General features: G+C 57.3%; 2 protein-coding genes across 5 annotated transcripts; both read left to right on the forward strand.

Moving 5' to 3' along the window:
- The first annotated feature begins 1,062 nt into the window (after positions 1 to 1,062).
- NAPA (NSF attachment protein alpha) lies at positions 1,063 to 9,109 on the forward strand. The gene is made up of 11 exons (XM_069882269.1): positions 1,063 to 1,213; positions 2,089 to 2,168; positions 2,697 to 2,813; positions 3,071 to 3,117; positions 4,554 to 4,631; positions 6,370 to 6,425; positions 6,862 to 6,946; positions 7,018 to 7,122; positions 8,159 to 8,227; positions 8,312 to 8,362; positions 8,450 to 9,109. Exons 1-11 carry the CDS (start codon positions 1,107 to 1,109, stop codon positions 8,549 to 8,551), a joined length of 897 nt encoding a protein of 298 aa, XP_069738370.1. The 5' UTR covers positions 1,063 to 1,106; the 3' UTR covers positions 8,552 to 9,109.
- A 1,146-nt stretch (positions 9,110 to 10,255) lies between these two features.
- On the forward strand, positions 10,256 to 24,281 carry KPTN (kaptin, actin binding protein). Of its 4 annotated transcripts, none has more exons than XM_069882252.1 (13): positions 10,256 to 10,276; positions 11,922 to 12,171; positions 14,160 to 14,242; positions 14,335 to 14,419; positions 15,024 to 15,078; positions 15,541 to 15,631; positions 17,386 to 17,459; positions 17,542 to 17,648; positions 17,742 to 17,834; positions 19,446 to 19,554; positions 19,635 to 19,770; positions 23,627 to 23,782; positions 23,886 to 24,281. In XM_069882252.1, the coding sequence occupies exons 2-13, from the start codon at positions 11,952 to 11,954 to the stop codon at positions 24,213 to 24,215; spliced, it is 1,539 nt and encodes a 512-aa protein (XP_069738353.1). In that variant the 5' UTR covers positions 10,256 to 10,276; positions 11,922 to 11,951; the 3' UTR covers positions 24,216 to 24,281. The 4 variants fall into 4 exon arrangements, with proteins under 4 accessions (XP_069738353.1, XP_069738352.1, XP_069738355.1 ...); XM_069882255.1 differs by having other exon boundaries at positions 10,258 to 10,276; positions 23,881 to 24,015; XM_069882251.1 differs by having other exon boundaries at positions 23,627 to 24,150.
- The last annotated feature ends 458 nt before the right edge of the window (positions 24,282 to 24,739 follow it).

The following is a 24,739-nucleotide window of genomic DNA, read 5'->3' on the forward strand; positions in this document are numbered from 1 at the left end:
ACCCCAAAAAGAGGGAGGAGACCCCAAATTGAGAGAAGAACCCCAAAAAGGGACCCCAGAAAGGGAGGAGACCCCCAAAAGACGAGAGCCAACGAGGGAGGAGGCCCCAAGGCCAGAGGAGACCCCAAAACTGGGACCCCGAAAGGAGAGGAGACCCCAAAAAAGGATCGAGGACACCCCAGAGCCAGAAGAGACCCCAAAACTGGGACCCCAAAAGGAGAGGAGACCCCAAAAAAGGATCGAGGACACCCCAGAGCCAGAAGAGACCCCAAAACTGGGACCCCGAAAGGAGAGGAGACCCCAAAAAAGGATCGAGGACACCCCAAAGCCAGAAGAGACCCCAAAACTGGGACCCCAAAAGGAGAGGAGACCCCAAAAAAGGATCGAGGACACCCCAGAGCCAGAGGAAACCCCGAAACTGGGACCCCGAAAGGAGAGGAGACCCCAAAAAGGATCGAGGACACCCCAGAGCCAGAGGAAACCCCAAAACTATGAGGGGGGGCAAACTCGGGGGGGGGTGGGGGACCCTAAAATGTGACCCCAGAGCACAATAAAGGGAGGAGGTGAACGAGAAGCGGCTGAGCAGGGACTGTGACATCATTGCGGGGGCCGTGACGTCACGAGGGGGGTCAGAGGGGGTCGCCCCCCCCTCCAGGCACCAGAAAGTGACAAAAAGCGACAAAAAAGGGCTCAAAACGCCTCATTTTGGGGGCCCCTCCAGGTGCCCCACCCCCACCCCGGGCCTCCCGGCCGCCAGGGGGCGCCGTCACGTGACGGAGGAGCGGGGGCGGGGTCACGTGACGGGGGAAAGACGCGCGCCTGGATCACGTGATAGAAGGTGCATGTAGCAGAGTGGGGCCTGGATCACGTGACGGCGGCGCGCGGCGGGGGGTCCTCGGCGAGGCTAGATCATGTGACCCGGAAGCACGCGCGGGGGACGCGCCTGAATCACGTGACGATGGAAAAGCGGGAGCGCGGATCACGTGACGAGGGAAACGCGCCGGGGGGGGGGGGAGCGCGCGCGCGGCTGAGTCACGTGGGGCGGAAGTGGCGGCGGAAGTTGCCGGCGGGGCGGGTCACGTGACGGGGCCGTCAGGGAGGCCGCGATGGCGGCGGCGGCGGCGGCCGGGAAGGAGAAGGAGGCGCTGCAGCTCCTGGCCGAGGCCGACAGGAAGGTGAGGGGGGCCCAGTCCTTCTTCGCCGGCCTCTTCGGGTGAGTGGGGGCCGGGGGGGGTGGTCCTGGGGGGCCGGGGGGGGGGCGACGAGAGGGGGTTGGGGTTGACAAGGGGGGGTTGGGGGGGCTGGGGGGTGATTTAGGGGTCAAAAGAGGGTCTGGGGGCGAGGAGGGGGGGCTGGGGTGTGGAGGAGGAGGGTTTGGGGGGCTGGGGGGTGATTTGGGGGTAAAAAGGGGGTCTGGGGGCAAGGAGAGGGGCTTGGGGTTGACAAGGGGGGGTTGGGGGTGTGGAGGAGGAGGGTCTGGGTGGGCTGGGGGGTGATTTGGGGGTCAAAAGGGGGTCTGGGAGGCGAGGAGAGGGGGTTGGGGTGTGGAGGAGGAGGGTTTGGGGGGCTGGGGGGTGATTTGGGGGTCAAAAGGGGGTCTGGGGGGCGAGGAGAGGGGTTTGGGGAGCTGGGGGGGTCATCTGGGGGTAAAAAGGGGGTCTGGGAGGCGAGGAGAGGGGGTTGGGGTGGACAAGGGGGGGTTGGGGGTGTGGAGGAGGAGGGTTTGGGGGTGCTGGGGGTGATTTGGGGGTCCAAAGGGGGCGAGGAGAGGGGTTTGGGGGGGCTGGGGGGTGATTTGGGGGTAAAAAGGGGGTTTGGGGGGTGGGGAGGGTGGGATTTGGGGGTGGACGGGGGGATGTGGGGGGGTCTTGGGGTCTTATTTGCAGGTCCTGGGAGCATTTGGGGGTCCCAGGGGATGTTTCGGGGTCCCAGGGGGGTATTTGGGGGTCCCAGGAGGGTATTTGGGGGTCCTGAGGGGGTTTGGGGGTCCCAGGGGGGTATTTGGGGGTCCCAGGGGGGTATTTGGGGGTCCCGGGGGGGTTGGGGTGCTGTTTCCCCCCCCCAATCCCATGGTTATTCCGGGCGCAGCGGATCATCCCGGCTGGAGGAGGCCTGCGAGTGCTACGGGAGAGCCGCAAACATGTTCAAGATGGCCAAGAACTGGAGCGGTGCGGGATCGGGATTAGGGATTGGGATTAGGGATTGGGATCGGGATTAGGGATCGGGATTAGGGATCGGGATTAGGGATTGGGATTAGGGATTGGGATTGGGATTAGGGATCGGGATTGGGGAGAGAGGGTGGGGTGGGATGGGAGGGGGGGTCAGGCTCGGGAATGGGAGGGATGGGAGAGGAGATGGGATGATTGGAAGTGGGATTGGGATCCGGAATGAGATTGGGATTGGGAAAGGGAGAGGATGGGGTGAGCTGGGATCAGGAAAGGGGATGGGATGGCTTGGAATGAGATCAGGACTGGGAATAGGGATGGGAATGGGATCAGGATCAGGAACGGGGCAGGGAACGAGACTGGGAACGGGATGGGGATTAGGATGGCATCAGGAACGGGAGAGGGGAGGGAGCGGCCTCCGATTGCGGCTCTTCGCTCTGGATTTGGAGCGGGATCGGCTGCCCCGCGTCCCGCTTTTCCGCCTCTCCCGGCGGGGACGACGTTCCCAAGTTTTCCTCGTCGCGGTTCCAGCCGCCGGGAATGCCTTTTGCCAGGCGGCTCAGCTCCACCTGCAGCTCCAGAGCAAGCACGACGCCGCCACCAACTTCGTGGACGCCGGCAACGCCTTCAAGAAGGCGGATCCGCAGGGTGAGCGCCGCCGCTTCCCGTCGGGATTCTGCGATCCGGGAAGTTTCCAGCCTCCCGGAGCAGAGCGTGTCGAAAACACCCGGAATTCCCAACCCTTTCTGCGTGGGTTTGGGCTTTTCCTCGCTATCTGAGGAAGCTCGAGGGTGGTTTTTATCCCCAAATTTAATGGGAAGGAGCCGGCGAGGCTGGAAAAGCGGGAAGAGGCTCCGATATTCCCGTTATCCCAGCTCACGGCTCCCGTTTTCCCTCATTTCCAGAGGCCATTAACTGCCTGATCCGGGCCATCGAGATCTACACGGACATGGTGAGGCCAGGCTGGGGCGGGAAGAGGCGGTTTGGGGGGGGAAGAGGGGATTTTGGGGGGATCCGGGGCGGGAAGAGGGGATTTTGGGGGGATTCGGGGCGGGTAGAGGGGATTTTGGGGGGATCCGGGGCGGGAAGAGGGGATTTTGGGGGGATTCGGGGCGGGAAGAGGCGATTTTGGGGGGATTCGGGACGGGAAGAGGCGATTTTGGGGGGATCCGGGGCGGGAAGAGGGGATTTTGGGGGGATTTGGGGCGGGAAGAGGGGATTTTGGGGGGATCCGGGGTGGGAAGAGGGGATTTTGGGGGGATTCGGGGTGGGAAGAGGGGATTTTGGGGGGATTCGGGGCGGGAAGAGGGGATTTTGGGGGCATTCGGGGTGGGAAGAGGGGATTTTGGGGGGATTCGGGGCGGGAAGAGGCGATTTTGGGGGGATTCGGGGCGGGAAGAGGGGATTTTGGGGGGATCCGGGGTGGGAAGAGGTGATTTTGGGGGGATTCAGGGCGGGAAGAGGCGATTTTGGGGGGATTTTGGGTGGGAAGAGGTGATTTTGGGGGGATTCAGGGCGGGAAGAGGCGATTTTGGGCGGGAAGAGGGGATTTTGGGGGGATTCGGGGCGGGAAGAGGGGATTTTGGGGGGATTCGGGGCGGGAAGAGGGGATTTTGGGGGGATCCGGGGCGGGAAGAGGGGATTTTGGGGGGATTCGGGGCGGGAAGAGGGGATTTTGGGGGGATCCGGGGCGGGAAGAGGCGATTTTGGGGGGATTCGGGGTGGGAAGAGGCGATTTTGGGGGGATCCGGGGCGGGAAGAGGCGATTTTGGGGGGATTCGGGGCGGGAAGAGGGGATTTTGGGGGGATTCGGGGCGGGAAGAGGCGATTTTGGGGGGATCCGGGGTGGGAAGAGGCGATTTTGGGTGGATTCGGGGCGGGAAGAGGGGATTTTGGGGGGATTCGGGGCGGGAAGAGGGGATTTTGGGGGGATTCGGGGTGGGAAGAGGCGATTTTGGGGGGATTCGGGGTGGGAAGAGGGGATTTTGGGGGGATTCGGGGCGGGAAGAGGGGATTTTGGGGGGATTCGGGGCGGGAAGAGGGGATTTTGGGGGGATCCGGGGAGGGAGGAGGGGATTTTGGGGGGATTCCGGTGGATTTTGGGGTGGAAAGTGGCAATTTTGGGTGGACTTTGAGCTTTTGGTTGAGTTTTAGGGTCGGAAGAGGCGTTTTTGGATGGATTTGTGGTGGGAAGCAGCAAATTTGGGTGGACGTTGAGGCTTTTGGGTGGATTTTAGGGTTGGAAGAGGCGCTTTTGGGTGGATTTTGGGGTGGGAAACAGCAATTTTGGGGCTTTTGAGGAGATTTCGGGTGGGGAAGTGTCGCTTTCGGCCGGCTTTGAGTCGGGAAGCGGCGTTCCCAGCTCCAAGCGTTCCTTTCGGCTTCCAGGGCCGCTTCACCATCGCCGCCAAGCACCACATTTCCATCGCGGAGATCTACGAGACGGAGCTGGTGGACATCGAGAAGGTAAAAAAAACACCGGGAACGCCGTCGGGAATTGCACCCGGAGCCGCTTCAGGAGGGATTTGGGAGCCCGGAGCCGACGTCGCTGCCCTCCGGGTGCTCCTGCTCCTCTTCCCAATCCGTTCCAGCTGCCTCCGCGGTGGCTTTAAACCCCCAAATCCCGGTTTTAATGACGTCAGGATCAAACCGTTCCGGCGTGGGCGGCTGGGAAGCGGGATCGGAGCCATCGGAGAGGAGCCCTCGGCTCCCTCCGGCTTCCCGGAGTGTCGGCACCGCCTCCCCGGCTGCTGCTCCTTCCCCCGCGGCTCCGCATTCGGACTCCGTGGGATGAGGTTATTTTTGATCCGTGTGGAATCATCCCAGCTTTTTGGTTTAAAGGGGAAACGAGATCCTGCGCGGATCCGACTGAATTCAGGGCTCTTTTCCGTGCTTTGCTCTTCCCACCCGGCTTCTCTCCCTGCTCCGCTTGGGATCTGGGGGTGGGAAAACCTCTTCCCCTCTGCGGGAATCCTTGAGGAGCCCGGAGCCCCGTCGCTCTGCTTAAAAATGGGCTGGAAAAGGGGGAAAAGCGGCTTTCCTCCCAAATCCGCCCCGATAAACCCACGGAGAGGGCGGATTCGGAGCGGGAAGAGGCGATTTCGGGGGGATTTGGGGTTGGGAAGAGGCGATTTCGCAGGATTCGGGTGGATTTGGGGTTGTGAAGTGGAGCTTTCGGGGGGATTTGGAGCCTCTTGGGTGGATTTGGGGCGGGAAGTGGCGATTTTGGGGGAGATTTGGAGGCTTTTGGGGGATTTTCCCTTGGGAAGCGGTGGGTTTGGAGGCTTTTGGGAGGATTTGGGGTGTGAAGCAGCGGTTTTGGGGAGAATTTAGGGACTTTTGGGTGGATTTTAGGTCAGGAAGCAGCACTTCGGGGCAGATTTTGGGGTGGGAAGGGGGGATTTTGGGCATCTTCGGGGGCTTTTAGCCAGATTTTGGGGTGGGAAATGGCACTTTTGGGCACCTTTGGGGGCTTTTAGTCAGATTTTGGGGTAGAAAATGGCACTTTTGGGCTGCTTTGGGGGTTTTATCCAGATTTTGGGGTGGGAAGTGGCACTTTTGGGCATCTTTGGGGGCTTTTGGGTGGAATTTAGGTCAGGAAGCAGCGCTTCTGCGGAGATTTTGTGTGGGAAGTGGCGGTTTTGGGCCGCTTTGGGGGTTTTATCCAGATTTTGGGGTTGGAAGTGGTGATTTTGGGCCACTTTGGGGGCTTTTGGGCAGGTTTTGGGTCTGGAAGTGGCAGTTTTGGGCACCTTTAGGGGCTTCTGAGTGGAATTTGGGGTGGGAAGCGGTGCTTTTGGGCTACTTTGGGGCTTTTAGCCACATTTTGGGGTGGGAAATGGCACTTTTGGGCCACTTTGGGGGCTTTTAGCCAGCTTTTGGGGTGGGAAGTGGCACTTTTGGGCTGCTTTGGGGGCTCTTGGGCAGGTTTTTGGTCTGGAAGGGGCAGTTTCGGGCACCGTTGGGGGCTTTTGAGTGGAATTTGGGGAGAGAAGTGGTGCTTTTGGGCCGCTCCGGGCTCCTCTTCGCCCTTGTCGCGGCAGGGAAGCTGCCGGCCGCTTGGCAGCGGAGCCGGCCCAGATGGCAGCGCCGGCAGCCGCGGGGGCGGCGGGGGATGCTCCCGGTGCCGGAATCGCAGCGGGAGCCGCGGCTCCGCTCCGCTTGGGATGGATTCAAGGAGCTGGAATGGATTTTTCTCTTCCAGGCGATCGCCCACTACGAGCAGGCAGCCGATTATTACAAAGGGGAGGAATCCAACAGGTAACGGCCGCGCTTCCACGCGGAATTCCCGAGCAGCCGGCTTGGGGCTCCAGCTTGGGAAGCACGTAGGAACCCTGGGAACCCCCGGGAACCCCCAGGAAGAACCGGGGAGCTCTGTGAACCCCCAAGAAGTCCCATTCCCTGGCTCAGGAAGCACTCGGTGGCCAAATTCCTCTTCCCAAAGTCCCTTTTCCCTCGGAAGGAAGCGCCATTCCCTGTCCCAGCTCCGCAGAGCCGCGCTCCAACCCCATTCCCAGCTCCAAGGGCTTGGAAAGAGAAACACCGTGGTTTTCCGGCTCCGGAAAAGGCTGGTTTGGGGGAGAAATCAGCTCCCGGTGCTGCGGGGGGGCTGGAATCCCGAATCCGGGTGGGAGCGGGCGGAATCTTGGGTCGCTCCGAGCCTTCCCGGCCTTCCCGGCGTTCCCGTTTCCCGCAGCTCGGCCAACAAGTGCCTGCTGAAGGTGGCCACGTACGCGGCGCAGCTGGAGCAGTACCAGAAGGCCCTGGAGATCTACGAGCAGGTGGGGATGGAGCCCCCCGTCCCCAGGAGATCCCAGAAATCCCCCGGATCACAGGGAATTCTGCTTTCCAGGTGGGAACCAGCGCCATGGACAGCCCCCTCCTCAAGTACAGCGCCAAGGAGTACTTCTTCAAGGCCGCGCTCTGCCACTTCTGCATCGACATGCTCAACGCCAAGGTCCGCCAGCGGGATCCGGGGACGGGATCGGGATCCGGGGATGGGAACGGGATATGGAGCTGGGAATGGGATGGAACGTGGCTCTCTGGAGCTGGGAATGGGACACAGAGCTGGGAGTGGGATGGAACGCGGCTCCCTGGAGCTGGGAATGGGACACGGAGCTGGGAGTGGGATGGAACGCGGCTCCCTGGAGCTCGGAATGGGATGGAACATGGCTCCCTAGAGCTGGGAATGGGATATGGAGCTGGGAATGGGATGGAACGTGGCTCCCTGGAGCTGGGAGCGGGACACAGAGCTGGGAATGGGATGGAACATGGCTCCCTAGAGCTGGGAATGGGATATGGAGCTGGGAATGTGATATGGAGCTGGGAACAGGATGGAACGTGGCTCCCTGGAGCTGGGAATGGGACACAGAGCTGGGAATGGGATGGGACGTGGCTCCCTGGAGCTGGGAACGGGATATGGGGATGGGAACAGGATGGAACGTAGCTCCCTGGAGCTGGGAATGGGACACAGAGCTGGGAATGGGATGGAACGTGGCTCCCTGGAGCTGGGAGTGGGACACAGAGCTGGGAATGGGATGGAACGTGGCTCCCTGGAGCTGGGAACGGGATATGGGGATGGGAACAGGATGGAACGTGGCTCCCTGGAGCTGGGAATGGCACACAGAGCTGGGAACGGGATGGAACGTGGCTCCCTGGAGCTGGGAACGGGATATGGAGCTGGGAATGGGATGGAATGCGGCTCCCTGGAGCTGGGAATGGGACACAGAGCTGGGAACAGGATGGAACATGGCTCCCTGGAGCTGGGAACAGGATATGGGGATGGGAATGGGATGGAACGTGGCTCCTTGGAGCTGGGAACAGGATGGAACGTGGCTCCCTGGAGCTGGGAACGGGATATGGGGATGGGAACGGGATGGAACGTGGCTCCTTGGAGCTGGGAATGGGATGGAACGTGGCTCCCTGGAGCTGGAAGTGGGACACGGAGCTGGGAATGGGGCTTCTCATCTCCTCCCCCTTGTCCTTGCTCCCAGCTGGCCGTGCAGAAATACGAGGAGATGTTCCCGGCCTTCTCCGACTCCCGGGAATGCAAACTGGTCAAGGTCAGCGCCCTTCCCGCTCCTCCTCCCTCCGGAATCGCGCCTTCCCCCTTCCATCTTCCTCCCTCCCTTCCTCTCCTCTTCCAGAAACTCCTGGACGCCCACGAGGAGCAGAACCTCGACGCTTACACCGACGCCGTAGGTTGCCCCGAACCCCTCGAATCCCCCTCCAGGCGCCTCCGCGCTTCCCGCTTTTCCCTCCCCGACGTTCCCGGCTCTTCCCAGGTGAAGGAATTCGACGCCATCTCCCGCCTGGACCAGTGGCTGACGACGATGCTGCTCCGCATCAAGAAAACCATCCAGGGCGAGGACGAGGACTTGCGCTAGAGCGCCCGCTCCGGCCTTTTTCCTTGCATTCCTGTCCATCCGGAGCCGCTCCGCTTTCATCCGGAGCCGCTCCCGTCAATCCAGAGCCGTCTCCTGTTACGATGGAGCCTTTTTGGTTCCATTCGGAGCCGTTCCCGTCAAGCCGGAGCCGCTCTGGTTCGATCCGGAGTCGCTCCGGTTCGCTCTGGATCCATTCCCGTTCAACCTGGAGCCGGTTGAGTTTAATCCGGACCCATCGCTTTCAATCCGGAGCCGCTCCGGTTTAATCCGGAGCCATTCCCTTTAATCTAGAGTAACTCCACTTTAATCTAGAGCCATTCCCCTTAATCCGGAGCCGCTCCGGTTTAATCCTTGCACACTGAGATCTTTTTCTGATTATTTAATGGTGTAAAAGAGTCGCCGCCAGGCCGGAATTCCGAGCTCTCGGCCTCCGCTCCCGTTATCCCCGGGGGTTCCCGTTATCCCGGGATGGAGGAGGAGGAGGAGGGGAGGGAGGCCGTGCATGCGCCAGGGCTGGAGCGCATCCCCGCAGCAGCAAATAAACGATGCATGAGTGGAGTCGGGCTCCTACCAAAATCCTCATTTTTTGCCCCAAAATCCCTCTTTGGCCCCAAACTCCCCCCCTTTTGCCCCCCGTTTTGCTTCAAAATCCCCCTTTTTTGCCCCAAATTCCCTCTTCTGCCCCAAACTTTCCCCCTTTTGCCCCCCATTTGGCTTCAAAATCTCATTTTTTGCCCCAAATTCCCTCTTCGGCCCCAAACTCCCCCCCTTTTTCCCCCATTTGACGTCAAAATCCTCCTTTTTTGCCCTAAATTCCCTCTTTGGCCCCAAACTCACCCCCTTTTGGCTTCAAAATCCCCCTTTTTTGCCCCAAATTCCCTCTTCGGCCCCAAACTCCCCCTCATTTTACTTCAAAATCCTTTTTTGCCCCAAATTCCCTCTTCGGCCCCAAACTCCCCCCCTTTTGCTTCAAAATCCCCCTTTTTTGCCCCAAATTCCCTCTTCGGCCCCAAACTCCCCCCCTTTTGCTTCAAAATCCCCCTTTTTTGCCCCAAATTCCCTCTTTGGCCCCAAACTCCCCCCATTTTGCTTCAAAATCCCCCTTTTTTGCCCCAAATTCCCTCTTTGGCCCCAAACTCCCCCCATTTTGCTTCAAAATCCTCCTTTTTTGCCCCAAAATCCCTCTTCGGCCCCAAACTCCCCCCCATTTGCCTTCAAAATCCCCCTTTTTTGCCCCAAATTCCCTCTTCGGCCCCAAACTTTCCCCCTTTTGCCCCCCTTTTGGCTTCAAAATCCTCCTTTTTTGCCCCAAAATCCCTTTTCTGCCCCAAATTCCCCCCCTTTTGCCCCCCGTTTTGCTTCAAAATCCTCCTTTTTTGCCCCAAAATCCCTCTTTGGCCCCAAACTCCCCCCCTTTTGCTTCAAAATCCCCCTTTTTTGCCCCAAACTCCCCCTTTTCCCCCCAAACTCCCCCTCTGGGGGCCTAGAAGGCGCCCCCCACCCCCCAATCACCCCTTTCCCCCCCCCCAGCCGAACCCCCAAATCGCTCCTTTTACTCCCTAAATCTCCCCTTTTACCCCCAAAATCCCCGCGGGGGGGGGGGGGGGGGGAACAGCCCCGCCCCTCACCCCCGGGCGCGCGGCGGTGACGTCAGAGCCGCGCGACGGCGCCGCGCGAAGGGCCCTCGGGGCGGGGTGGCCGCGGCGGTGCCGGTTCCCAGTGCAGGTACTGGTCCCAGTATCCCCGTTCCCACTCCCGGGGCCTCAGGTCCCGTTATCCCATTCCCAGCTCCCAGTATGCCAGTTCCCAGTGCCCCAGTCCCCCCCAGTTCCCAGCCCCCCCAGTTCACCAGTTCCCTGTCTCTATTCCCAGTCCTCAGTCCCAGTTCCCAGTATCCCAGTCCCATTCTCACTCCCAGGGCCCCCTCTACTGCCAGTATCCCATTTCCCCTCCCAGTATCCCATTCCCAGCCCCCTCCTCGCTCCCAGTGCCCCCTCCTCACCCCCGGTCTCTCGTTCCCAGTGGTTCCCAGTCTCCCCAGTAGGCGCGGGGGGTGCCCGCTGGTGGAGGACAGCGTCAGCCGCCTGGGCTCCCAGTATCCCATTCCCAGTATCCCATTCCCAGTATCCCATCCCCAGTATCCCATTCCCAGTATCCCATCCCCAGTATCCCATTCCCAGTATCCCATCCCCAGTATCCCATCCCCAGTATCCCATTCCCAGTATCCCATCCCCAGTATCCCATCCCCAGTATCCCATCCCCAGTGTCCCATTCCCAGTATCCCATTCCCAGTATCCCATCCCCAGTATCCCATCCCCAGTATCCCATCCCCAGTATCCCATTCCCAGTATCCCATCCCCAGTATCCCATCCCCAGTGTCCCATTCCCAGTATCCCATCCCCAGTATCCCATCCCCAGTATCCCATTCCCAGTATCCCATTCCCAGTATCCCATCCCCAGTATCCCATCCCCAGTATCCCATCCCCAGTATCCCATCCCCAGTATCCCATTCCCAGTATCCCATCCCCAGTATCCCATCCCCAGTATCCCATTCCCAGTATCCCATTCCCAGTGTCCCATCCCCAGTGTCCCATTCCCAGTATCCCATCCCCAGTATCCCATCCCCAGTGTCCCATCCCCAGTGTCCCATTCCCAGTATCCCATTCCCAGTATCCCATTCCCAGTATCCCATCCCCAGTATCCCATCCCCAGTATCCCATTCCCAGTATCCCATTCCCAGTATCCCATCCCCAGTATCCCATCCCCAGTATCCCATCCCCAGTATCCCATCCCCAGTATCCCATTCCCAGTATCCCATTCCCAGTATCCCATCCCCAGTATCCCATCCCCAGTGTCCCATTCCCAGTATCCCATTCCCAGTATCCCATCCCCAGTATCCCATCCCCAGTATCCCATCCCCAGTATCCCATCCCCAGTATCCCATTCCCAGTATCCCATCCCCAGTATCCCATCCCCAGTATCCCATTCCCAGTATCCCATTCCCAGTGTCCCATCCCCAGTGTCCCATTCCCAGTATCCCATCCCCAGTATCCCATCCCCAGTATCCCATCCCCAGTATCCCATCCCCAGTATCCCATTCCCAGTATCCCATCCCCAGTATCCCATTCCCAGTATCCCATCCCCAGTATCCCATCCCCAGTATCCCATTCCCAGCCCCCTCCTCACCCCTGGTCTCTCGTTCCCAGTGGTTCCCAGTGGTTCCCTGTCTCCCCAGTATGCGTGGGGGGTGCCCGCTGGTGGAGGACAGCGTCAGCCGCCTGGGCTCCCAGTATCCCATTCCCAGTATCCCATCCCCAGCCCCCTCCTCACTCCCAGTGCCCCCTCCTCACCCCCGGTCTCTCGTTCCCAGTGGCTCCCAGTGGCTCCCAGTCTCCCCAGTATGCGCGGGGGGTGCCCGCTGGTGGAGGACAGCGTCAGCCGCCTGGGCTCGCAGAGCAGCGTGTACGGGCTGGCGCGGCTGCCGGGGGGCGCGGGGGGGGGGGCGCCGGGGGGGCTGCTGGCGGCCGCCCTCAAGGGCAAAGTCCTGCACGTGCGATACCAGGACCTGCGGCAGCGCCTGCGGCCCCTCGCCCGCCACCTCCAGTTCACCTACATCCCCGGTGAGGGGGGGCACTGGGAGGGGGGGCACTGGGAGGGGGTTACAGGGCACTGGGAGGGGGTTCTGGGGGGCTATGGGGCACAGGAGGGGGTTACGGGGCACTGGGAGGGGGTTACGGGGCACTGGGAGGGGGCTACGGGGCAAAGGAGGGGGTTACGGGGCACTGGGAGGGGGTTACAGGACACTGGGAGGGGGTTCTGGGGGGCTATGAGGCACTGGGAGGGAGTTCTGGGGGGCTGTGGGGGTCTGTGGGGCACTGGGAGGGGGCTACGGGGCACTGGGAGGGGGTTCTGGGGGGTTCTGGAGCACTGGGAGGGGGTTCTAGGGGGCTACGGGGCACTGGGAGGGAGTTCTGGGGGGCTATGGGGCACAGGAGGGGGTTGCGGGACACTGGGAGGGGGCTATGGGGCCTGGGGAGGGGGTTCTGGGGGGCTACGGGGCACTGGGAGGGGGTTACGGGGCACTGGGAGGGGGCTACGGGGCACTGGGAGGAGGTTACGGGGCACTGGGAGGGGGCTACAGGGCACAGGAGGGGGTTACGGGGCACTGGGAGGGGGTTACAGGGCACTGGGAGGGGGTTCTGGGGGGCTGTGGGTGTCTATGGGGCACTGGGAGGGGGCTACGGGGCACTGGGAGGGGGTTCTGGGGGGTTATGGAGCACTGGGAGGGGGTTCTAGGGGGCTACGGGGCACTGGGAGGGGGTTCTGGGGGGCTATGGGGCACAGGAGGGGGTTACGGGGCACTGGGAGGGGGCTACAGGGCACTGGGAGGGGGTTCTGGGGGGCTACGGGGCACTGGGAGGGGGTTACGGGGCACTGGGAGGGGGCTACGGGGCAAAGGAGGGGGTTACGGGGCACTGGGAGGGGGTTACAGGACACTGGGAGGGGGTTCTGGGGGGCTATGAGGCACTGGGAGGGAGTTCTGGGGGGCTGTGGGGGTCTGTGGGGCACTGGGAGGGGGCTACGGGGCACTGGGAGGGGGTTCTGGGGGGTTCTGGAGCACTGGGAGGGGGTTCTAGGGGGCTACGGGGCACTGGGAGGGAGTTCTGGGGGGCTATGGGGCACAGGAGGGGGTTGCGGGACACTGGGAGGGGGCTATGGGGCCTGGGGAGGGGGTTCTGGGGGGCTACGGGGCACTGGGAGGAGGTTACGGGGCACTGGGAGGGGGCTACAGGGCACAGGAGGGGGTTACGGGGCACTGGGAGGGGGCTGGGGGGCACTGGGAGGGGGTTCTGGGGGGCTGTGGGTGTCTATGGGGCACTGGGAGGGCGCTACGGGGCACTGGGAGGGGGTTCTGGGGGGTTATGGAGCACTGGGAGGGGGTTCTAGGGGGCTACGGGGCACTGGGAGGGGGTTCTGGGGGGCTATGGGGCACAGGAGGGGGTTACGGGGCACTGGGAGGGGGCTACAGGGCACTGGGAGGGGGTTCTGGGGGGCTACGGGGCACTGGGAGGGGGTTACGGGGCACTGGGAGGGGGTTACAGGGCACTGGGAGGGGGTTCTGGGGGGCTGTGGGTGTCTATGGGGCACTGGGAGGGGGCTACGGGGCACTGGGAGGGGGTTCTGGGGGGTTATGGAGCACTGGGAGGGGGTTCTAGGGGGCTACGGGGCACTGGGAGGGGGTTCTGGGGGGCTATGGGGCACTGGGAGGGGGCTACGGGACACTGGGAGGGGGCTATGGGGCCTGGGGAGGGGGTTCTGGGGGGCTACGGGGCACTGGGAGGAGGTTACGGGGCACTGGGAGGGGGCTACGGGGCACTGGGAGGGGGTTCTGGGGGGCTACGGGGCACTGGGAGGGGGCTGGGGGGCACTGGGAGGGGGTTATGGGGGGCTGGAGGGCTCGTTGAGGGGGTTCTGGGGGCCTGGGGGGCACTGGGAGGGGGTTTTAGGGGGCTGGGGGACACTGGGAGGGGGTTCTGGGGGGCTGTGGGGCACGGGGAGGGGGTTTTGGGGGGCTGGGGGCAGCTATGGGTCTGGTTCCCCCCCTCAGTGGACGCCGAGATCGTCTCCATCGACGCCTTCGCCAAGTCCCCCCCCCAGCGCGGGGTGGTCGTGGGCATCACCTTCATCAAGGTGGGGGGCTTGGGGGGGTTCTGGGGGTTGGGAAATGGGGGGGATTGGGGGGGATCCCCACTTTTTTGTGCCCCCCCCCCCCCCTTCCCCAGGACTCGGGGGAGAAGCCGAGCCCCTTCCTCAACATCTACTGCGACTACGAGCCCGGCTGCGAGAACGACCTCGACTGCGTCGCGCGTGAGGGACCCCAAAACACCCTCCCCGAACCCCCAAAACACCCCTGGAACCTCCAAACATCCCTAGGACCCTCAAACCCACCGCGGGACCCCCCAAAACTCCCCACAGGATCCCCAAAACACCCTAACTCCCCCAACGGGACCCCCAAACCCCCCCACAGGGCCCCCTAAACACCCCCAATCCCCCCCAGGACCCCCAAAACACCCCAATTTTCCCTCTGGGACTCCTAAAACACCCCCAAACGCACCCCCCTCCCCCGCCAGGACCCTCAACCAATCCAGGACCCCCGTGACCCCCCACCAAAAACACTGTCAAACCCTCAGGCCCCCCAACCCCCTCCCAACTCTCCCTGGGACCCCCAAAACCACCTGGGATCCCCAAACCCCTCCAAGACCCCCCCAAAAAACACCCCCAAACCCCCCAGGACCCCCAAAACACCCCCAGGACCCCCCAAAACACCCCCAGGACCCCCGAGACTGGAGGGGGGACAGTTGTGGGGCAGAAGGGGGGCACTTGGGGGGCAGTTGTGGGGCAGAGGGGGGGTCGGGGGGCACTTGGGGGGCAGAGGGGGGGCCGGGGGGCGCGCTGACCCCTCTCCCCGCAGAGAGCTGCCTCAACCTGGAGCTCCAGTTCACGCCCTTCCAGCTCTGCCATGCTGAGTGCGTCCCCCCCCCCACTTTCCCGGGATCCTCCTTTCCTGATCCCCCAATCCCGGGGTCCCTCTATTCCCGACCCGCCCTGATCCCAGGATCCCTCAATTCCCGGCCGCCAGATCCCAGGATCCCCCCCCTTTCCCAATCCCCCCCAGTCCTGGGATCCCTCAATTCCCGACCCCCCCTGATCCCAGGATCCCCTCGATCCCAGGATCTCCTCTTCCCACATCCTGGCTAATCACAATCCCGGGATCCCCCAAATTCCCAAATCTCCAGATCCCCCTTTTCCCGCATCCCGGCTAATCCCAATCTCAGGATCCCCCCAATTCCCAAACCCTGGGATCTTCCATTCCCCACATCCCGGCTGATCCCATCCCGGGATCCCCCCAATTCCCAAACCCTGGGATCCCCCTTTCCCCACATCCCGGCTGATCCCATCCCGGGATCTCCCTGATCCCGATCCCGCAGGCTCTGCCTGGGATCCGCGGACTCGGAGCCGGCGATGGAGACCGTGTTCCTGCTGAGCGGGAACGACCCGGCTGTGCACCTCTACCGCGAGGTCAGCGCTGCCCTCCTTTCCCTCCTTTTCCCACTTTTTCCTCTTTTTCACCCAGTTTTTCCTCCTTTTCCCACTTTTTCCTCTTTTTCACCCAGTTTTTCCTCATTTTTCCACTTTTTCCTCATTTTCACCCACTTTTTCCTCATTTTCACCCAGTTTTCCTCATTTTCACCCACTTTTTCCTCATTTTCACCCAGTTTTTCCTCATTTTTCCACTTTTTCCTCATTTTCTCCCACTTTTTGCTCATTTTCACCCAGTTTTCCTCATTTTCACCCATTTTTTCCTCATTTTCACCCAGTTTTCCTCATTTTCACCCCGTTTTTCCTCATTTTCACCCCGTTTTTCTCATTGTCTCCCACTTATTTCTCATTTTCACCCACTTTTTCCTCATTTTTTTCCACTTTTTCCTCATTTTCACCCAGTTTTTTCTCATTTTCTCCCATTTTTTTCCTCATTTTCACCCAGTTTTTCCTCATTTTTCCACTTTTTCTTCATTTTCACCCAGTTTTTTCTCATTTTTCCACTTTCCTCATTTTCACCCAGTTTTCCTCATTTTCACCCAGTTTTTTCTCATTTCTCCCACTTTTTGCTCATTTTCACCCAGTTTTCCTCATTTTCACCCATTTTTTCCTCATTTTCACCCAGTTTTCCTCATTTTCACCCACTTTTTCCTCATTTTCACCCAGTTTTTCCTCATTTTCTCCCACTTTTTCCTCATTTTTCCACTTTTTTCTCATTTTCACCCAGTTTTTCCTCATTTTCTCCCACTTTTTCCTCATTTTTCCACTTTTTTCTCATTTTCACCCAGTTTTTCCTCATTTTCTCCCACTTTTTCCTCATTTTTCCACTTTTTTCTCATTTTCACCCAGTTTTTCCTCATTTTCTCCCACTTTTTCCTCATTTTCACCCAGTTTTCCTCATTTTCACCCCGTTTTTCCTCATTTTCACCCCGTTTTTCTCATTGTCTCCCACTTTTTCCTCATTTTTTTCCACTTTTTCCTCATTTTCACCCAGTTTTTTCTCATTTTCTCCCATTTTTTTCCTCATTTTCACCCAGTTTTTCCTCATTTTTCCACTTTTTCTTCATTTTCACCCAGTTTTTTCTCATTTTTCCACTTTCCTCATTTTCACCCAGTTTTTCCTCATTTCTCCCACTTTTTGCTCATTTTCACCCAGTTTTCCTCATTTTCACCCATTTTTTCCTCATTTTCACCCAGTTTTCCTCATTTTCTCCCACTTTTTCCTCATTTTCACCCAGTTTTTCCTCATTTTCTCCCACTTTTTCCTCATTTTTCCACTTTTTTCTCATTTTCACCCAGTTTTTCCTCATTTTCTCCCACTTTTTCCTCATTTTCGCCCACTTTTTCCTCATTTTCTCCCACTTTTTTCTCATTTTCACCCAGTTTTTCGTCATTTTCTCCCACTTTTTCCTCATTTTCTCCCAGTTTCTCCTCATTTTCACCCAGTTTTCCTCATTTTCACCCAGTTTTTCCTCATTTTCTCCCACTTTTTCCTCATTTTCACCCAGTTTTTCCTCATCTTCTCCCACTTTTTTCTCATTTTCACCGTTTTTCCTCATTTTGTCTCACTTTTTTCTCATTTTCACCTAGTTTTTCTCATTTTAACCCAGTTTTTCCACATTTTCACCCAGTTTTTCCTCATTTTCTCCCACTTATTCCTCATTTTCATTTTTCCCTGCCTTTTTCCCCTCGTTTTCCCTCATTTTACCCCTTTTCCTTCTTTTTTCCCCCAGAACGTCGCCTCCCACCAGTTCGAGGAGCACCCGGTGCAGCCGCTCTTCCCGGAATTCCAGGACCTGCCCAGCCCGTATGGATCCCGGCGTTGGGACCCCGGGACCCGCCCCCCCAAATCTCTCTTTTTCCCCCGAAAAAATCCTGTTTTCCTCCAGGATCCTCTGGCTCGACGTCCGGAACATTCCCGGCGGCCACCGACTCAGCGCCTTCGGCTGCCAAAACGGCTTCGTCCGCGTGGCTCGCGTCGACCAGAGCCGGCGCGGTGAGTCCCGGCATTCCCAGTTGGACCCAGATCCCGGCGTTCCGGGTGGGCTCCGGCGTTCCCGGTCGGACGCGTCTCCTCTTCCCGCCGCAGCGCTGCTCCAGAGCTGGAGCCTCCAGCACGACGCGCCCATCGCCAGGGTCCTCATCTTCCCGCTCGCGCCGGGAGCCGGAGCCGAGCCCCAAGGTGCGGAATTGGAACAGTGATCCGGCGCTTCCCGACGCAAATCCACCAAAACCACCATTTCCTGACCCAAATCTACCCAAAGACACCATTTCCTAGCCTAAAATACCCACTTATTGACCCACCCCCACCCAAACCTGCCATTTCCCGACCCAAATCTGCCCCCAAAAGCCATTTCTTGAGTCAAATCCACTATTTCCTGACCCAAATTTGCCCAAACCAGCCATTTCCTAGCCTAAAATGCCATTTCTTGACTCAAAACTGCCATTTCCCGACCCAAATCTACCCAAAGACTCCATAGTCGTCGCCTAAAATATCATTTCTTGACTCAAAACTGCCATTTTCTGACCCAAATCCACCCAAAAATGCCATTTCCCACCCCAAATCCACCCAAAACCGCCTTTTCCTAGCCTAAAATGCCATTTCTTGACTCAAAACTGCCATTTCTCAACCCAAATCTACCCAAAACCACCATTTTCTGACCCAAATCCACGCAAAAATGCCATTTCCCACCCCAAATCCACCCAAAGCCGCCTTTTCTCAATCCAAATCCACCCAAAACCACCATTTCCTGACCCAAATCTACTCAAAGACATCATTTTCTGACCCAAATCAACCCAAAAATGCCATTTCCCACCCCAAATCCACCCAAAACTGCCTTTTCCTAGCCTAAAATGCAATTTCTCGACTCAAACCTGCCTTTTCTCAATCCAAATCCACCCAAAACCACCATTTCCTGACCCAAATCCACCCAAACCCACCATTTTCTGACCCAAATCCACGCAAAAATGCCATTTCCCACCCCAAATCCACCCAAAACCGCCTTTTCCCACCTCAAATCCACCCAAACCCACCATTTCCTGACCCAAATCTACCCAAAGACATCATTTTCTGACCCAAATCAACCCAAAAATGCCATTTCCCACCCCAAATCCACCCAAAACCGTCTTTTCCTAGCCTAAAATGCCATTTCTCGACTCAAACCCGCCTTTTCTCGATCCAAATCCACCCAAAGACACCATTTCCTGACCCAAATCCACCCCAAATCACCATTTCCTAGCCTAAAATGCCACTTCTTGACCCACCCCCACCCAAACCTGCCATTTCCCGACCCAACTCTGCCCCAAAAAGCCATTTCCTGACCCAAATCCACTATTTCCTGACCCAGATTTGCCTAAAACAGCCATTTCCTAGCCTCAAATGCCACTTCTTGACTCAAAACCTGCCATTTCTCAACCCAAATCCGCCCAAACCCACCATTTTCTGAGCCAAATCCACCCAAACCCACAATTTCTCAACCGAAATCTGCTCAAAACCACCATTTCCTGACCCAAATCTACCCAAAGACACTGTTTCCTGACCCAAATCCACCCCAAAATGCCATTTCCCACCCCAAAGACACCATTTCCTGATCCAAATCCACCCAAAATCACCATTTCCTAGCCTAAAATGCCATTTCTTGACTCAAAACTGCCATTTCCTGACCCAAATCCACCCAAAAATCCCATTTCCCACCCCAAATCCACCCCAAACCCGCCTTTTCTCAACCCAAACGCGCCATTTCCCAACCCCAATTTGCCCCAAACCGCTGTTTCTCACCCCAAATCCCCCCAGTCCCTCCCAGTTCCCCTCTCCGGAGCTCCAGTCCCTCCCAGTTTCCCCCTCCAGGAGAGAACTACAGCGTCCTGGTCGCCAGCACCATTGAGGTCGCCGTCGTCTACCGGTGAGCCCCGCGCTCTTCCTCCTCCTCTTCCTCCTCCTTCTCCTCCTCCTCATCCTCCTCCTCCTCGTCTTTCCCACCAGGAATGTTTTATCCAACGGGTTGAGCGACCAGCTGGTTTTACCGGGGAGCGACCGCTACGACAGCGTCCTGTGCGCCGCGGCCGCCGACGTCGACTTCGACGGGGCCCAGGAGATCCTGCTCGGCACCTACGGACAGGTGGAGCCCTTTCTGGTGCCCCAAAAGTCTCCGTTTCTGCCTCAAATCCGGCCCGGAAGCACCGCTTCCCAACCTAGAATCTGCCTAAAAGCCCCCAGATCTGCACAAATCCACCCAAAAATACCAATTCCTAATCCAAATCCACCCAAAACTATTGCTTTCCACCCCAAATCCACCCAAAACCACTGATTCCCGACTCAAATCCACCCAAAACTACCTCCTCACACCCTAAAGCGCCGATTCCCAAATGGAATCCGCCAAAAAACACCGATTCCTAACCCAAATCCAGCCAAAACCACCATTTCCCACCCCAAATCCATCCAAAACCACCAATTCCCACCCCAAATCCATCCAAAACCACCAATTCCCACCCCAAATCCATCCAAAACCACCAATTCCCAACCCAAATCCGCCTCAAACCCCCAATACCCAACCCAAATCCAACCAAACCAGCCATTTCTTGATCCAAATCCACCCAAAACCACCTCTTCCCACCCCAGATCCATCCAAAATCACCAATTTCCAACCCAGATCTGCTGAAACTGCTGATTCCCAGCCCAAATCCTTCCAAACCTCCCAATTTGCAACCCAAATCCAACCAAAACCGCCATTTCCCGATCCAAATCCACCCAAAACCACCTCTTCCCACCCCAAGTCCATCCAAAATCACTGATTCTCAACCCAAATCTACCGAAACCCCAAATTCCCAACCCAAATCCAACCAAAACTGCCATTTATTGATCCAAATCCGTCCAAAAACACCTCTTCCCACCCCAAATCCATCCAAAACCACCTCTTCCTGATACAAATCCACCCAATACCAACAATTCCCAACCCAAATCTGTCCAGAACCCACAATTCGCAACCCAAATCCAACCAAACCCGACATTTCTCAATCCAAATCCAACCAAAACTGCCATTTCCTGATCCAAATCCAACTCTTCCCACCCAAATCCACCCAAACCCACCTCTTCCCACCCCAAGTCCATCCAAAAACACTAATTCCCCACCAAAATCTGCTGAAACGCACTGTTTTCCAACCGAAATCCGCCCAAAACCGGCAACTCGCAACCCAAATCCAACCAAACCCACCATTTCTCGATCCGAATCCAACCAAAACCACCATTTCTCAATCCGAATCCAACCAAAACCACCATTTCTCGATCCAAACCCAACCAAAACCACCATTTATTGATCCGAATCCAACCAAAACCACCATTTCTCCATCCAAATCCAACCAAAACCACCATTTCTCCATCCAAATCCAACCAAAACCCCCATTTCTCGATCCGAATCCAACCAAAACCACCATTTCTCGATCCAAACCCAACCAAAACCACCATTTATTGATCTGAATCCAACCAAAACCACCATTTCTCCATCCAAATCCAGCCAGAACCACCATTTCTCCATCCAAATCCATCCAAAACCACCATTTCGCAATCCAAATCCAACCAAAACTGCCATTTCTTGCTCCAAATCCAACCAAAACCACCATTTCTCCATCCAAATCCAGCCAGAACCGCCATTTCTCCATCCAAATCCAACCAAAACCCCCATTTCTCCATCCAAATCCAACCAAAACCGCCATTTCTCAATCCAAATCCAACCAAAACCCCCATTTCTCGATCCAAATCCAACCAAAACCGCCGTTTCTCAATCCAAATCCAACCAAAACCCCCATTTCTCGATCCGAATCCAACCAAACCCGCCATTTCTTGATCCAAATCCAACCAAAACCACCATTTATTAATCCAAATCCGACCAAAACCCCCATTTCTCGATCTGAATCCAACCAAAACCACCATTTCTCCATCCAAATCCGACCAAAACCGCCATTTCTCGATCCAAATCCAACCAAATCCACCATTTCTTGCTCCGAATCCAACCAAAACCACCATTTATTGATCCGAATCCAACCAAAACAGCCATTTCTTGATCCGAATCCAACCAAACCCACCATTTCTTAGTCTGAATCCGACCAAAACCACCATTTCTTGATCCGAATCCAACCAAACCCACCATTTCTCCATCCAAACCCAACCAAAACCACCATTTCTTGATCCAAACCCAACCAAAACAGCCATTTCTTGATCCCAATCCAACCAAACCCACCATTTCTTAGTCTGAATCCAACCAAAACCCCCATTTCTTGATCCAAATCCAACCAAAACCACCATTTCTCCATCCAAATCCGACCAAAACCACCATTTATTGATCCGAATCCAACCAAAACCTCCATTTCTTGATCCAAACCCAACCAAAACAGCCATTTCTTGATCCGAATCCAACCCAAACCATCATTTCTCCATCCCAATCCAACCAATCCCACCATTTCTCCATCCAAACCCAACCAAAACCCCCATTTCTTGATCCAAATCCAACCAAAACCACCATTTCTCCATCCAAATCCGACCAAAACCACCATTTATTGATCCGAATCCAACCAAAACCTCCATTTCTTGATCCAAACCCAACCAAAACAGCCATTTCTTGATCCGAATCCAACCCAAACCATCATTTCTCCATCCCAATCCAACCAATCCCACCATTTCTCCATCCAAATCCAACCAAAACCCCCATTTCTCGATCCGAATCCAACCAAAACCACCATTTCTCGATCCAAACCCAACCAAAACCACCATTTATTGATCTGAATCCAACCAAAACCACCATTTCTCCATCCAAATCCAGCCAGAACCACCATTTCTCCATCCAAATCCATCCAAAACCACCATTTCTCAATCCAAATCCAACCAAAACTGCCATTTCTTGCTCCAAATCCAACCAAAACCACCATTTCTCCATCCAAATCCAGCCAGAACCGCCATTTCTCCATCCAAATCCAACCAAAACCACCATTTCTCCATCCAAATCCAGCCAGAACCGCCATTTCTCCATCCAAATCCAACCAAAACCCCCATTTCTCAATCCAAATCCAACCAAAACCCCCATTTCTCGATCCAAATCCAACCAAAACCGCCGTTTCTCAATCCAAATCCAACCAAAACCCCCATTTCTCGATCCGAATCCAACCAAACCCGCCATTTCTTGATCCAAATCCAACCAAAACCACCATTTATTGATCCAAATCCAACCAAAACCCCCATTTCTCGATCTGAATCCAACCAAAACCACCATTTCTCCATCCAAATCCGACCAAAACCGCCATTTCTCGATCCAAATCCAACCAAATACACCATTTCTTGCTCCGAATCCAACCAAAACCACCATTTATTGATCCGAATCCAACCAAACCCACCATTTCTTAGTCTGAATCCAACCAAAACCACCATTTCTTGATCCGAATCCAACCAATCCCACCATTTCTCCATCCAAACCCAACCAAAACCACCATTTCTTGATCCAAACCCAACCAAAACAGCCATTTCTTGATCCCAATCCAACCAAACCCACCATTTCTTAGTCTGAATCCAACCAAAACCCCCATTTCTTGATCCAAATCCAACCAAAACCACCATTTCTCCATCCAAATCCGACCAAAACCACCATTTATTGATCCGAATCCAACCAAAACCACCATTTCTCCATCCAAATCCGACCAAAACCACCATTTCTTGATCCAAATCCAACCAAAACCACCATTTCTCCATCCAAATCCGACCAAAACCACCATTTATTGATCCGAATCCAACCAAAACCTCCATTTCTTGATCCAAACCCAACCAAAACAGCCATTTCTTGATCCGAATCCAACCCAAACCACCATTTCTCCATCCCAATCCAACCAATCCCACCATTTCTCCATCCAAACCCAAACAAAACCCCCATTTCTCGATCCGAATCCAACCGAAACCACCAGAGCCGCCCCCGCTCCCCGTTTTTCCCGGCTCAGGAGCTGCTGTGCTACAAGTTGTGCTCCGGGACGTTCCGGCTGGCGTGGTCGCGGCGCTTCCCGAGCCCGTTGCTGGCGCTGCTGGCGGCCGACCTGACGGCGGACGGTGTCGCCGAGCTGGCCGTCGTCTGCCTCAAGGCGCTGCACGTGCTCCAGGTCCGGACGGCGGCTCCGGGGGCGAGGGGCGGGGGGATGATCCCGACGCTCCCGGTTCCCGCTCCGACGCTCGCTCCGCTCTGGATTCTCTCTCCCAGCACAGTCTGGAGGCGACGGCGCGGCTGCTCCTGGAGAGGCTCCGGAGCGAAGCCCGACGGCGGCGGCACCGCGACACCGAGCCCGGCACCCAGGCCCCCGCGCAATAAAATCCGCCCGCGCCCGCTTCCCAGCCATTCCCGGTCTCCTCCCAGTCATTCCCAGTCTCGGTCCCCCTGCCCGGGTCCCATGGGTTTCCCGGCTTCCATTCCCAGTCTCCATTCCCAGCCATTCCCAGTCTAATCCCAGTCATTCCCAGTCTCGTTACCCCTGCCTGGGTCCCATGGGTTTCCTGGCTTCCATTCCCAGTCTCCATTCCCAGCCATTCCCAGTCTGATCCCAGTCATTCCCAGTCTCGTTCCCACTGCCTGGGTCCCATGGGTTTCCTGGCTTCCATTCCCAGCCATTCCCAGTCTCCATTCCCAGCCATTCCTGGTCTCCTCCCAGTCATTCCCAGTCTCGTTCCCACTGCCTGGGTCCCATGGGTTTCCCGGCTTCCATTCCCAGCCATTCCCAGTCTGATCCTAGTCATTCCCAGTCTCCATTCCCAGTCTGATCCCAGTGATTCCCAGTCTCCTCCCGGCCTCCACTCCCGCTGCTGGGATCCCAGGGATTCCCAGTCTCTCCCAGTCTCCTCCCAGCAGCTCCCAGTCTCCTGGGGGCCCCCCAGGATGGGGGGGGGGGGTTAGAGATGGGGCGAGGGGGGGTCCTGGGGGGGCTCAGGAGGGAATCTGGGGGGGGTGTCGGGGGTCTCAGGAAACCTTTTCCTCCCCAGTTCCCCCCCATTATCCCCCCCCCAACCTGAGGATTCCAGCAGAGACCCCCCCCCCGCACCCCATTTCCTCAATTCCTCCCCCTTCC

Source organism: Phaenicophaeus curvirostris, unplaced genomic scaffold (assembly GCF_032191515.1).
Source record: "Phaenicophaeus curvirostris isolate KB17595 unplaced genomic scaffold, BPBGC_Pcur_1.0 scaffold_93, whole genome shotgun sequence".
Classification (NCBI taxonomy): Eukaryota; Metazoa; Chordata; class Aves; order Cuculiformes; family Cuculidae; genus Phaenicophaeus; species Phaenicophaeus curvirostris.